The sequence below is a fragment of the Apium graveolens genome, chromosome 5 (assembly GCF_009905375.1).
Source record: "Apium graveolens cultivar Ventura chromosome 5, ASM990537v1, whole genome shotgun sequence".
NCBI lineage: Eukaryota > Viridiplantae > Streptophyta > Magnoliopsida > Apiales > Apiaceae > Apium > Apium graveolens.
Genome location: NC_133651.1, coordinates 241,976,522 through 241,991,956, shown reverse-complemented (window position 1 = coordinate 241,991,956; position 15,435 = coordinate 241,976,522). Strand labels below are relative to the sequence as shown.

The 15,435-nt window shown below is 36.8% G+C and overlaps 1 protein-coding gene across 1 annotated transcript; it reads right to left on the bottom strand.

Moving 5' to 3' along the window:
* Window positions 1-1,246: 1,246 nt before the first annotated feature.
* LOC141660834 (uncharacterized) lies at window positions 1,247-1,855 on the bottom strand. Its single transcript, XM_074467820.1, has one exon. It carries the CDS (start codon window positions 1,853-1,855, stop codon window positions 1,247-1,249), a length of 609 nt encoding a protein of 202 aa, XP_074323921.1.
* Between the last annotated feature and the right edge of the window lie 13,580 nt (window positions 1,856-15,435).

The following is a 15,435-nucleotide window of genomic DNA, read 5'->3' as shown; positions in this document are numbered from 1 at the left end:
GCACCTGCATCTTCTCTCTCAAGATGAAAGGTATGTTGACTTCATTGAGAAAGGCCCTCATGTTCCTCGAAGAGCTGCTACAGATGTTGAAGGAGCTGTAGGTAATGAGCAAAGCATTCCAAAGCCACAATCAGAATGGACATATGAAGATATTGAGCAAGTGCACAAAGATAAAAAGGCTATAAACATTCTGCTCAATGGTCTTGATGGAGATATGTTTGACAATGTCATCAACTGTAAGTCTGCTAAGGACATTTGGGATACAAATCATATGTGATAGAACTGAACAAGTGAGGGGAAACCAAGATGCAACTTCTAATCCAGTAGTATGAGCACTTTTATTATGAAGACAATGAATCTTTCAGTGACATTTTTACTAGGTTTCAAAAATACTAAATGCACTGAAGCTGCATGGAAGAATCTACCAGACAAAAGATTCAAACCTGAAATTCCTTAGATCTCTACCAAAAGACTGGAAGCCTATGATTGTCTCTCTTAGAAACTCTCAAGATTATAAGGAGTTTACTTTGGAGAGACTGTATGGCATTCTAAAAACTTATGAGCTTGAGTTGGAACAAGATGAGCATTTAGAGAAAGGAAGGAAGAAGGGAGGATCTATTACATTGGTAGCTGAACAAGAGAGAGTGAAAGAGATGAAGGTTGAAGCTGTGGAATCTGCACCAAACTCAAGGGTTTGTAAAGGAAAGGGAAAAGGGCTAATGGTTGAGCATGAAGATCATCTTAGTCAGGATGAAATAGAGGACATAGATTAACATCTAGCTTTCCTATCAAGAAGATTTTCCAAGCTCAAATTCAAAAAGAATTTTGGAGCAACCAAGTCAAATGGAAACATGGTGGATAAATTTAAATTTAAATGTTTCAAATGTAGCTTGAGTGGTCATTTTGCAAATGAATGCAGAAAGCCTGATTCTGAGAAAAGAAAGTTTGAGCCTGTGGATTACAAAAAGAAATATTTTTATTTGCTCAAACAAAAGGAAAGGGCTTTCCTTACTCAAGAAAAATAATTGGGCAGCTGATGGGCTAGATGAAGATGAAGAAACAAGTTATGTCAATCTAGCTCTAATGGCTAAATCAGATGAAGCAGAGGTCGGTTCTTCAAGCAATCAGGTAATCACTACTAATCTAGCACACCTTTCTAAAGATGAGTGTAATGATGCTATATATGACATGTCAATAGAATTATATCACTTGCATGTTATTCTTTTTTTTAAATAAGGTGATATTATTAAATAGCAGAAGCATCATATATAACATTCTCCAACACTGAATATGGAGGAAAAGAGAAATTAGTAAAGCAATTAGCCTCACAAGGAACCCTATATAGCAGATGGGCTACTTTGTTGGCTTGCTTTTTAACAAATGAGACAATTATATTCGGCCGAGATTCCAACATTAAATGATTCTCCTGCAAAATGTTTCCCACCTCAAGGAAATTCTGAGTACCCTTACGAAGAGCTTGTACTGTAAGCATTGAGTCACTCTCGACTTCCACATTAGAGATGCCTAGCTCCACCACCCATCTTATAGCCGCTAACACGCCTGTCGCTTCAGCTTCAAACATTGAGACCTCACCACTGTTCCTCAGGACACGAGCTTTATAAAAACCCTTAGTTTGATCCCTAAGGACCATTCCCACTGAATAACTCATGTTTCCTGCAAAAATTGAAGCATCCACATTTACTTTCAAAGTTCCACAGGCTGGTGGTTTCCAATGTACCATTACTTCTTGATAAGTCTGATGCTGGACCATGGTATTACTAGACTTTAAACAGTTCACTTCATTCCATTCAGCTACTAGAGCACTACTCCACTGCATTGCCAATTCCGGAGTCATTGTTTTACTTTCCTAGACTTTCAGATTGCGTGATGACCATATACCCCATAACCCTGTAGCTAATAACACTAGCTTTTCCTCACCCTCCTCTTCCAGCTTCTCCAATACCCATTCTGGGCATAACTCCACATCTGCCGTATTGAAATCTAGACCCAAATACTGCTAGCATGCCTTAGCAAAAATGCAGTCCATAAAAATATGTAGCGGGTGCTCTACATTAGTGATACACATAGGGCAACTAATGGTGGTTTGGACTCCTTTACCTCTTAGCAAATTACGCACATGCATATTATTTCGACACAAACGCCAAAGAAAAACTTTTACTTTATGAGGTACGTGTAGTTGCCATAGGTTTTTCCATCCTCTACTATTTTGAATTTGACAACATTCACTATAATTATCGTGCCAGAAGTTATAACCCGACTTTACCGAATACTTACCATCTGTTGTGCACATCCAAGCAACACGATCATGAACCTGATTCTTCGGGATAGGTAAAGCCAATATAGCATTGGTATCACAATTCCAAAAGAAATTGTTAACCTTTATAATATCCCACTATTTTTCACCAAGCACAAACAAATCACAAACTTTTGTTCCGCCAGATTGATCAGTATATGTATTGTCCACCTTGTAACCCTCCTTGCCTCTAATCCATGGATCTTCAAAAAAAATCTAATGCTTTCTCCATCACCCAACGTCCACTTAAAACCTTTCTTGAGTGCTTCTTTAGCTTGCCATAGGCCGGACCAAACATAACTAGCACCCCCGCCTCGACTTGCTTTAAACAAGCTAGAATTAGCATAATACCTAGCTTTGAACACTCTGGCAACTAATAAATTTGGTTGGCTTAAAAGGTTCCATCATTGTTTCCCAAGTAAAGCGAGATTAAAGCCAAATAGATCTCTGAAACGTAATCCCCCCGAAGCCTTTGACATACTCATATTCGACCAGGACAACCACCTAATTCCCCTATTACTTCCTTCCTTCGAGCCTCGCCAAAAGTTGTTCATCACTCTCTCTATCTCCTTGCATAGTGATTTAGGAAGCATGAAACAAGACATAGCATACGTAGGAACTGCTTGAGCTACATTTCTTAGCAACACTGCTTTCCCCGCTTTTGACAAGCATTTTGAACTCCACCCCTTCAACTTGTTCCACAACCGATCTTTTAAAAAATTAAAAACCTGCTTCTTTGATCTACCTATCAATGAAGGTAAACCAAGATATATTCCCGCACCCAAGTCGCTCGTTACAAGAAAAAGCTGTTTAATTTCATTCTGTTTATCAACTCTCACATTTGCACTAAAATAGATCCCTGACTTCTGTAAATTAATGGCTTGTCCTGAGTGCAATTCATACTGCTGCAAGATTCATTGAATTTCCTTGGCTTCCTCTAAAGATGCTTTACAGAATAAAAAACTATCATCTGCAAACAACAAATGTGTGATTCCTGGTGCCTGAGAGTGAATTTTGCATCCAGTGATCCTTCCTTGCTCCGGTGATTTTCTTAATGCACCTGAGAGCCCTTCTACACAAAAGAGAAAAAGGTAAGGTGATAGAGGATCACCTTGCCTCAATCCTCTCGATGGAAGAATTGGGCCAACTTGAGTGCCATTCATATTAATTGAGTAAGAAACAGTTAAGACACACAATATAATCCACTCAATCCATTTATTCGAAAAACCCAACTGCTGAAGTTGATGCTTTAAAAACTTCCAACTAACTCTATCATAAGCTTTACAGACATCTAATTTGAGGGCTACTTCACCTTCTCCACTTCTCTTATTCTGCTTCATATAGTGTAGTAGTTCAAAAGCTACAAGAACGTTATCCGTAATACTACATCCAGGGACAAACGCAGATTGATTCTCAGAAATAATACCTATTATCAACCCCCAAAGACGATCTAAAAGAACTTTGGCAATAATTTTATAGAGCACATTAAAGAGTGCAATGGGCCTTAGATCTTTCATAGAATCTGCACTCTCCTTCTTCGGGATTAAAACTATTATGGTATCATTCATCTCAACTGGAAACACAACCTTTTTATGCCATTTAACACAGCATTGAAAAACATCCCTCCCTAACAGCTTTCAAAAATTCTGATATTAGGCTGGGTTTAATCCATCTGGTCCAGCACTCTTATCTGGGTGCATATGTTTAACTGCTACAGAGAACTTTTCATAAGTGAAATCTTCCTCCAATTTCATGTTCTGATCATCAGTAATCACTGCTTCACACTTAAGAAAATCATGCTCTGACAAACCATTTTCCTGACCAAAGAGATTTGTAAAATACGTTTCAACTACACGGTACATGCCTTCATGGTCAGAAAAAACCTCATCGTTTTCATCTTTCCGATGGGTCAGATTACTTTTCTTCTTTCTCAAAGTTGCATATGCATGAAAGTATTTTGAGTTAGAGTCCCCATCTAGCAGCAAATAAGACTTAGCTCTTTGCTTCCAATAAGCCTCCTCATGCACTAACAATTTATTCTTCTCGTCGAAATATCATTTTTTTACACCATCATTCTCACAATTTTTATACAATGCCAGAATCTCCTTCTGCTTCCTTATCTTCTCCCTGAATTTATTAAAAACCTTATCCCCCACTTCCCAATAAAATCTGAAAGTTCCACAAGTTTTGGAAGAAAATGAATAGGAGCTAAATTCTTCCAGTAGCTTGATACCTCCTCATAAAACGACTGCTCTTTCAACCATGTATTCTCGAAGCGGAATCTAAACTTCGTATTTGGATGATCAATACTACACAACTCCAGATTAACTGGATCATGGTCTGAATAAATCGTATGATGCACTTTCAGCTTACATAATGGGAATTTCTGCCACCAAGAAGCCACTACAAAAGCTCTGTCTAATTTTTCTCTTACCCAATCTTTTTTACCTCTACTTTTTTTCCATGTGTATTTGCCACCCGTAAGATCGAGTTCTATGAGCCCACAATCCTCAATGACCATATGAAAACAACATCTGCGGGTGCTTGTGAAGACCATTTTTTTCTTTTTCCTCTAGCATATCATTGAAATCACCAATAATGCACCATAGAAGCGAAGATTTATTACTAAGAGTTCTTATCAATTCCCATGACTCCCTCCTTCGAGTTCTCTTAGGAAGCCCATAGAAACCAGTTAGCCTCCACGTACTGGTGTTATTATCAAGCATGTGAACGTCTATGAAATTACTACTAGATTCTACAACTTGACAACTAATTATGTTATCCCAAAGCAACGCCAAACCACCTCCCCTACCTACACTGTCTACTGCCCAATAATTATCAAAACTAAATTTCTTACTTAACTTCTTTATTCTATCTCCTTTCGACAATGTTTCTATTAAAAACAAGATACTGGGTTTATGAGATTTAATTAAATCCCCTAAAGCATGAATTGCCCAAGTGTTCCCCAACCCTCGGCAGTTCCAACTTAAGATATTCATGGCTGTTGGCTAGCTTGCAAAGGAAGCGTAGCCAATTCATTGTTTGAAGATGTAGAGCAATCAGTTCCAGAAATCCCCACGTCTGGGTTGATGTTTAACTTCTTATTAGAGTTTACAGCCTTAGCCCACCTTCCGTGTCCATTACCTCATAGCTACATGGGCCTCCTCTCATTCTTTTCCTTTCTAGTACCTGCAGCCCAACTAATTCTTCCTCTTCTGGCCCATTAATAATATTTGAATTATTTCGCCCGCCTAGAAATCCCATTTATTTAGTCTCAAAATTAACTGGATAAGATACACCCCCTGTAATTTTCAACTGATTCCTATAATCTCGCACTGGATCTTGCTGATTCCCCGGGATATCCCAACTACCTCCTGAGTTTGCGCCACCATTCACTCCTCCTTGTCGCTCCACCCAATCTGTGTCTCCATCGTCTCTCAGATACTTGCTCCTTACCGGACCTGAAGCTCGACGTGGCTGAGCTCATAGAAAGCTACCCCATTCATTGTTAACCTCATCCTTTTCACGGTTTAAGAACTTACTACAGTACCTTTCTGTATGCATTAGAACACCGCATGTAAAACAAAAATCACCGAGTCATTCATACTTACATGACACCATTACTTATCCATTCCTTCTAACTATCTACTTTCTGCATTTCAGTGGTCTTCTTACATCAAGTCTTATCTTAATCTTCATACCTTCTCTCCAGATACTTGTATTGTTTTTGTGATCATATTCAAGAAACTCCCCAAAGAAATCCCCCAATTGCTTACCCACCACCTATGTCATGAATCTTGATAGAAGATCAAAAATCTGGATCAATATATTTAAGTACCATAGTGGTATATTAGCTGGTTCCACACCTTCTGGTATCTCCGAGAGCACCAACATCGCACTATCAAAAGACCACGGTCCCCCTTTCTTAACCCAATTCATATCCTCCTTGTGGTAGAATTAAAATAGGTACATCCCTTGATCAATTTCCTTAATATTGATACCCATTGCAAAATACATGCGTGTTACACTTAAATCACTCACTAAAGAAAACAAAAAAATTAAAGATAATGATATGTTTTTAAGTGAGAGGAATAAGTTAAAAACTCAATTTGTTGAGTTTCGGAGACTAAGATTGAGTGTAAGATTGTAAAAGATGAATTGACTGAATCTTTGAAGAAAGAGGAAATTTTGAGAAAGCATCTTAACTGAGAGGAAGAGTTAATCAAGGCATGGAAGTCGTCAAGAAATGCACATGCCCAAATTGCTAAAGTTCAAGGAATAGAATCATTCTGTGAAGAATCCTGGAAAAAGAGCAAGGAGAAAATGGATCCTGAGCTGGTAGAAGGATTATCGACGGATGTGGAATCAACGGATGATGAAGTTTATTTGTCGAAAGATAAAAGGAATTATCTGTTGAAAAACAAGGATGCTCATCTGTTGACAGAACATAAGACAATTAGCAAAGCCAAGCTAGCTAAACTCAAGTCAAGTCAAGTCAAGCAGAACAAAAGAGTGAATGTGGGGCATCTGTCAATGAAGCAACTGAATGACAGATTGGAGACAATTGAGGTCAAAGCAGACTCCAAAAGGAAAAACAACAGGAATGGGAAGGTAGGAATTAAGAAACATAAAAACTACATACCTGATAAATATGCACCTACAAAATATGTGTTAAGTGTGGTAGTGCTAATCATTTGTCTGTTAATTGCAAATCTGCTATGCCTGCACCCATGTCTGCACCTCCCTCTTTTCCCAACATGCCCACAATACCTATGAATGTTATGCATGCACAAAATTTGAATGCACAATTTGCTAATATGCTATTTGCACAAAATCCTTACTATGTTGCATTCAATATGGCTCAAATGTCATTTAGCATGCCATCTCGGAATAACATGTTTTGTAACGACCGATGTAACACCCCCAAATCCGGGGTCGGGGATTCGGGTTGTCACGAGTTCCATTTCCCTTATCAATACTTAATCTTAACAGTCAACCAACTACTGAGTACTGTGACCCCACAATATACACACACACACCACAAGTTATAGTCTCAGAGATGAATACCAAAAATAACACAAGTCATTTTATTCCACAATTATAAACCGTTACACCTTAAAAGGGTTTCTGAATAATTTACATATTCCTTTCCATTATTACAATTTATATTATATATAAGTTTGGTTCATCAATAGTTGAAAACCTAGCCTATTGGTAGCTCCTACCTCAGCTACGGCGGCATCAACGCTTCCAGAAAACTGTGGAACGTTTCCTAACCGCTTGCGAATTGGAAGCTTGGTCCTGTTCATCTTTTCTATCTGTTGTTGTGTGATGAAAGAAGAAAGCAAGGGTGAACAACAAGCCCACCGAAATAATATGTATAATAATTAACAATATATGAGCATTCTCATAGTACTCATGAAAGTCTTGGTCAAGAAGAAATGAACCAAGTTTGTTATTTTAAAGTGACGAAGTCGTAAAATATTCAGTATACATATATACTTCTCAAATCTTTGAAATCCTCTGACATGTATAATATACACAGAGTTCCAGTTTATAACTGTCTAAAATATCGTTGCAAGGTGATCTCATATATCTAACCTTGTCTCAACGTTTTTCTGAAAATCTTTGTCATGCATAAGATAATCATTTACTAGATATAAGTTAAAAAGATGAAGTTACAAGATACTCCCATATACTTATATCTTTTCCGAATACTACTTGAACTACCACCGTTCAAGTTATAAGTAGTTTCAAAAGTTCATCATACAGATGAGACTACAAGATAAGACTTAAATAGATTCAATCTTTGAAATATTATTGAATGAAATGAAGTTACGAGATACTTCATTAAGTCCTGATATATATATATATATATATATATATCTATATATATCTCTCATACATTTCCTGAAAACCTCTGTCATGTAAAGTATGAATAGAGTTGCAATATACAATGAATTTGGAAAGAAAAGAATTTTGGCATAAATCTGATATCTTGCTGATCAGGTAAAGATACCAATAAGTAACCTTTTCTACTGTAGATGGATGAATTCCTCGCCGGTCATCACCCTGGCCGCATTAGGACCTCGCGCTAGACCGTTACCCGGCCACTCACGCGTGGATGGACTGTCACCCAGCCTCTTACACCTTCATAGACCGTATCCCGGCCTGTCGCTTATGCCGACTCAATTAGATGGACTTACTTCCCGAACTTTGGGCAAGTAATCAAATTGTTTTCTCAAAACAGCAACCTCGTTGTGAATATAAAATACACCATAGAGCCGGATCCCCAAGATTTTTGAGCGAATATTCAAGTCTCCTTCGAAAGGAAGATCTTAAATCTGAAAACGAGTTTTGGGATCCGCTCTAACTTTCAAAATCATTTTGAAGACTCGAAAACATTTTTAAGAATGTTTGGAGTAAAGCTGATTTAATGAAATAAATCAGTTCCGATATATTAGAAAATATCTGAATATTATTATTTAAATAATATTCCCATAAGGATAATCCTTATAAAAATAATTGAAGTAAAAGTTTTAAAACTTATACTTGAAATGAATAATAAATAACCAAAGATATACTTATACGAAAGTACGATCTTTATTTGAAAAATCGAAAATAAGTTTGATTATCGAAACATTATTCTTTAATAAAATAAAGAATATTATTTAATAAATAAGCGGAGTCATAAGTCCTCAAATGAATATTCAAAATAATATTCATTAAATAAAATAAACGGAGTCTTAAGTCCTCGAATGAATATTCAAAATAATATTCATTAAATAAAGTAAGCGGAGTCATAAGTCCTCGAATGAATATTCAAAATAATATTCATTAAATAAAATAAACGGAGTCATAAGTCCTCGAATGAATATTCAAACTAATATTCATTAATTAAAATAAAGTTATTGAATAAACCTTATTTGATTAATAGTTTTGAAAACTATATCAATATATATATATATATATGAAAGGCATATGTCATAGCCTGCTCGTTTATTCGAGTATTTAACTCAACTCAAATAAGAATGTAATAAGTAAATAGTGGATCTATCATCAGAGAGATCTCACAAAGTAACATCTGTCAAAGAATAAAGAAACATTGTTCATCCGCAGACTTGAAGATTCACTGGAAGAAGTTCAAGAATTTGATCATGCCTCAGTGATATAAATCAAGATCGTGGATTTAATCAAGTGACAGAGATCTCGTCAGGGTATCATTTATTACAAGGATTCAATCAGAATATCAAAGTCAAGACATGAAGAAATGTCACGGAAGTTAGTCACTCATGAACCAGACAGTACATCGAGTGTCAGCATTGAAGTGGCGGAATTGATTCATAAGTCTCAGTGACTTTCAGAAGATTGTCAGAAGAATGGATGCTGCTCAGGGTTAGTATTAATTCTCTATTAATTAATTAAGTCATATAATTTAATTAAGAAAATAAATTATATCTGCAAAGATTAATTTATTGATTAATTGAATTAAATTGATTAATTAATTTAGAATTAATATTAAGGATTTACAAGATTTTAATTGGTTTAAAATCTGCTTAAATTCAGCAAGACAATTTATTTGAACTAGTATGACAATCGGTATGACAATTGATAGTCATACCGAAAGTCATGCCAAAACATTTAATTGGCTTATTAGAATTTCTGTTTAGATTAAAATCTGTTATTAATTCAGCAAGACAATTTATTTGAACTAATATGACAATCGGTATGACAATCAATAGTCATACCGAAAGTCTTGCTAGCTCATTTTAATTGTCGTGCTAGTTGTAAATTTTGTCATACCGAAAGTCTTGCTGGCCAAAGAGATTGTCATGCCAGTACATGTTTACATTCGGCTGTTTGATAAAAAGGAGCAGAAGTCTGTTATTTCACAATCAATCAAAAAACACAGAACAAAAACTCAAGAACAAAAGAAAAAGGAGCAGAAAAATATTTCATCGCATCTGCAACTTCAAGATCAATTTCTAGATTGTAAAGTTAAATCCAATCAACTAGAAATACTTATCTTGTTCTTGTGTATCAATCTAGCGGATTAAAATCCCTAGAACTTAATCTCAAATCGCATTTAGCATTTGATCTTTTAATTACAAAAATAGAAAAAGTTCATGTCGAATTTATTCTAGATTTGTAATAATTGATTTGAGATTAATCCCTTGTAACCGATACCGTAGTTGTAACACCTTTCAAGTTTAATAAAAGTTTTATTTAACTTGAATTTTGTTTCACAATTTTATTCCGCATTTTATTCGACTAAACTGTATTGTTTGCATTCAACCCCCCTTCTACAAACAAATTGGGACCTAACAATTGGTATCAGAGCCTTCTGATTAACGTACAAATCTAGATCCTAGACTTTTGTGTTTCTTTCACTTCTTGAATTTTTTATTCACTCAAAAAATTCATAATGACTACACAAAAAGTTGGAACCGTTAAAATTCCACTTTTCGATAAAGAAAATTATGTTATGTGGAAGAAGAAGATGCTACTGTTTTTACAGGTTGCTAATCCCAAATATTTGCAAGTGTTGAAGAAGGGTCCAAATATTCCTATGGTTATGGAACCAGAGGTAATAGAAAATGATGTGGTGATCACCAAAGCGAGAACTTATGTGAAGGATCCTGAGGACTTCTCTCCTGCTGAAATAGAAGAAGCTTCCCTGGATGCTAGCCTTCAATTAATCTTAGTAGATTCCCTTAATCCCCTGATGAATAGACATGTGATGAATTGTAAAGATTCCAAACATATCTGGGAAACTATTGAGATTATTAATGAAGGCACAGAGGAAGTTAGGGAGAACAAACTAGAAATCCTAACCTCTGAGTATGAATACTTTAAATCCAATCCAGGAGAAGGAATCACTGAAGTGTTTGAGAGGTACAATGCATTGATCAACAACCTGAACATTAATGGTAAATACTATTCCATCAGGGAGGTCAACAAAAAGTTCCTTTTAACACTGTCAACTCATCTCGAACATAGAATCACTGCCATAAGAGAAGCAAGAGATCTGAGTGAGATTTCTTTGGAAAGGCTCTATGGTGTGTTAAAGACTTATGAGTTGGAGCAGATTCAGCAGAAGGAAGTTTACGGGAAAGGAAGAGTGGTTAGCACGTCTACTGCTCTAGTAGCTGATGAACAACAACAACAACCACAATATCAACAACAATCTCAACAGTCAGAAAGAATGGTACAGTCTTCCAAGGTTGAAGATAATGTGATAGTAGCAGAATTTGATTCTCCTACTACAAATCAATCAGGAGATGATTATTATTCCTTGGAAGAACTGGAGCAATTGGAGGATGAGTCAATGGCCCTGATTGTCAAGAGATTCTCAAATGTCAGACTCAAAAGGAATCCCAAGTTCAAGTACAAGTTCAACTATAACAGATTCCTGAAAGGTGGATCTTCATCCTCTAACACCAGCAGTGGTGGGTATAAAACAGGGATGGTTGATCGAAGCACCATTCGATGCTTCAACTTTAATGAGTTGGGACACTTTGCCACAGAATGCAGGAAGCCAAAACAAGCTAGGAAGAACTCTTACGATTCTAATCAGAAGAGTAAATCTGAAAGGGCGTACCTGGCAAAGGGAAGAAGCTGGGATGATACTGACAGTGAAGATGAAGAAGTTGGGAATCTTGCTCTCATGGCTAGTAATGCAAGCACCTCATCGTCAAGAAAAGAGGTAAAATTTACTGATGCTGAATTAGTTTATCATCTAGGAGGTTCCTTAGATTGTGCTCGTCGTGATAATGAATTGTTAAATCAACAAATCAAAGACCTTGAGAAAGACGTCAATGAATTAAGACTTGTGCACATTAATCAAGATAAACTAAAAGAACAAGTATCTTTTCTAGAGAATAGAGTTGACTGTTATAGACAACTCGAAACTATTCTCAAAGACAAGATCACCGGTCTTGAGGCTAAGGTTAAAGCTTACTTTAATTCTTGTTCGAAGTCCAAAGAGTTTTACAATAAGCAAGCTGTTAATCAAACACATGGAATAGGTTATGATTACAATGCTGCTATTGGAAAATTAGGCATTAACTCCCCTCCTCATGTATGTGCTAAAGGCAGGGAAGTACCACATGTGCTTAAGGGTGTTGATGAATCCCTCTATAAAGAATCAATTGCTGAACCATTTGATGAGACCTCTTTTATTATTCAAGAAGAAATCCGTGCTGAAGATAATGCTAATGGGAAAGCTGTCTCCAAGTCAAGTGTGTCAAAAGTTCCAGTCAAGATTGTGAAAGCAACTGAGACTAACTCAGACACACATGAGTTGGATAACACAAATGCCATGTCTACCATGCATAAGTTGCCTATTGTTAATCCTTCTCATAAAGCATGTGGTGTTCCTGATTGTATGTCTTGTGCTTTTAATCTGTTGTTTGCTTATTTTAATGGTAAGCATGTTTCTAATGATAAGACTACTCCTCGTCAGCATGTGAATAATAGAAAGCATGATAGGTCTAAGACTGCTAGTCCTCCTAAAGCTAGAAAGGAGACGTTTGTGCCTAAGCCTAAACAGAAATTTGTCAAGGCTGTTCACAAGGTCAAATGTTCAGTCATTGAGAACGTTGAGAATATTGAAATTAAGAATGTTGTTTTGCCTGATAAAGGCCAATTTTACAAGTATGTCGGACCCAGCCAAGCTTGGGTTCTGAAGAAGGTCTAATCCATTTGTATTGCAGGGCATTAAACAGGTACAACCGGTAGTGTGGATTCTTGACAGCGGATCGTCAAGACATATGACCGGAGATAGAGCCCTGCTATCAAATGTGGTTGAGAAAGCTGGCCCAGTGGTTACCTTTGGAGATAACAGCAAAGGTTTAATGGAGGGATATTGCTGTTTGCTAGCTGGAAATGTTATCATTGAAAATGTATATGTTGTGCAAGGACTTGAACACAATCTGCTTAGCATTAGTCAGTTCTGTGACAACGGCTATAATGTTTTATTCGACAAGCTGAAGTGTCAGATTCTGCACAAGAAAGGTGAAAAACCCTCCTTAATGGGAATCCGGAAAGGAAATCTGTTCGTAGCTGACATGAACTCTGGAAGCAATCTTGAAGTCAATTGTTTCTATGCAAAGGCATCGTCAGATGAGAGTTGGCTATGGCACAAGAGACTTTCTCATCTCAATTTCAAAACAATGAATTCTCTTGTCAAAAGAGAATTGGTAAGAGGTCTGCCTCAGCTGGAATTCTCTCCAGAAGGACTATGTGAGGCTTGCCAGAAAGGAAAGTCAAAGAAAGCAAGTCACAAAGGCACTGACACATCTTCCATAACTGGTGTTCTGCAATTATTGCACATGGATTTATTTGGTCCAGTTAATATCCTTTCTATGTCAAAGAAGTGTTACTGTCTTGTGATAGTTGATGACTATTCCAAGTATACGTGGGTTTTATTTCTTCACTCTAAGGATGAAACACCACAAGTTGTGATTGATCATATCAAGATGATTGAGTTAGATTCTAACGTCCCTGTTAGAGCAATAAGGTCAGATAATGGGACAGAATTCAAGAATGCACTTCTCAATGGATTCTGCACAGACAAAGGGATTACCAGACAATTTTCAGCTCCTAGAACCCCTCAGCAAAATGGAGTGGTAGAAAGGAAGAATCGTACATTGATTGAAGCTGCAAGAACGATGTTAAGTGAATCAGGTCTTCCAATGTACTTTTGGGCTGAAGCTGTCAATACTGCATGTTATACTCAGAATCGAACTCTAATCAACAAAGACTTCATTAAAACTCCTTATGAGATTTTGAATGAACAGAAACCTTCTATCAAATACTTTCATGTATTTGGTGCCAGATGTTTCGTGCTCAAGGATGGAGATGATCGTCGTGGTAAGTTCGAGGCAAAGGCATATGAGGGTATTTTTGTTGGATATGGAAGAAGATCATATAGAGTATATATCATTGATCAACACAAAGTAACTGAAAGTGTCAATGTTACATTTGATGACACTAAACTCCCTAGTATCCAAACTGAAGATCCTTCTGAGAAACTGAAGTTTGATGATACGTCAGATTCAGAATCAGAACATGGTCAAGTACCTGAGGTTGTTGCTGGTGAAGAACCTGTTAATCCTGATGATACTCAAGGTAATAGTGATGGAAACTTTGGCAACAATGGAGATACCACTGCTACTGACGGAGAATCTTCAAGTCAACATGGCAACAACTCAGGCGGAGATGCTGAAGGATCATCTAGTAGGACACAACATCACAATGAATTTCAAGGTGAATCATCAAGATCAAATCTTCCAAGACAGACTGTCTGGAATAAAGCTCACCCTTTTGAGTTGATTATTGGTAATCCAGATGTTGGAGTCAGAACTAGACGTGCTACTCAAAATGAGTGTCTGTTCTCAGGATTTCTTTCTGAGATGGAACCTAAGAAAATTGAAGAAGCACTGACTGATCCAGATTGGGTGATTGCTATGCAAGATGAACTCAATCAGTTTGAAAGTCAACAAGTCTGGAAACTGGTACCTAGGCCTGTACACAAGAAAGCTGTTGGTACTAGGTGGGTATTCAGGAATAAACTAGATGAAGATGGTGTGGTTACAAGAAACAAGGCAAGACTGGTAGCTAAAGGGTATTCTCAAGCTGAAGGCATTGATTATGATGAAACCTATGCTCCAGTGGCTAGACTTGAGGCCATCAGGATATTTCTGGCATTCGCAGCATTTTCAAACTTTAAAGTTTATCAAATGGATGTCAAGAGCGCCTTTCTGAATGGAAAGATGGATGAAGAGGTATATGTAGAGCAACCTCCTGGTTTTGAAGATCCAGATCATTTGGATTTTGTCTTCTTTCTTTTCAAGGCTATCTATGGGCTAAAACAGTCTCCAAGAAAATGGTATGACACTCTCTCTGAATTTCTTATTGAAAATAGCTTTATTAGAGGTGTCATAGACAAAACTCTCTTTTCTAAAACACATAAGAAGGATACTATATTAGTCCAAGTCTATGTGGATGATATAATATTTGGGTCTACTAATGATAATCTCTGTAAGAGATTTGCTAAGTTAATGCACAACAAGTTTGAAATGAGCATGATGGGAGAGCTGAAGTTCTTTCTTGGATTA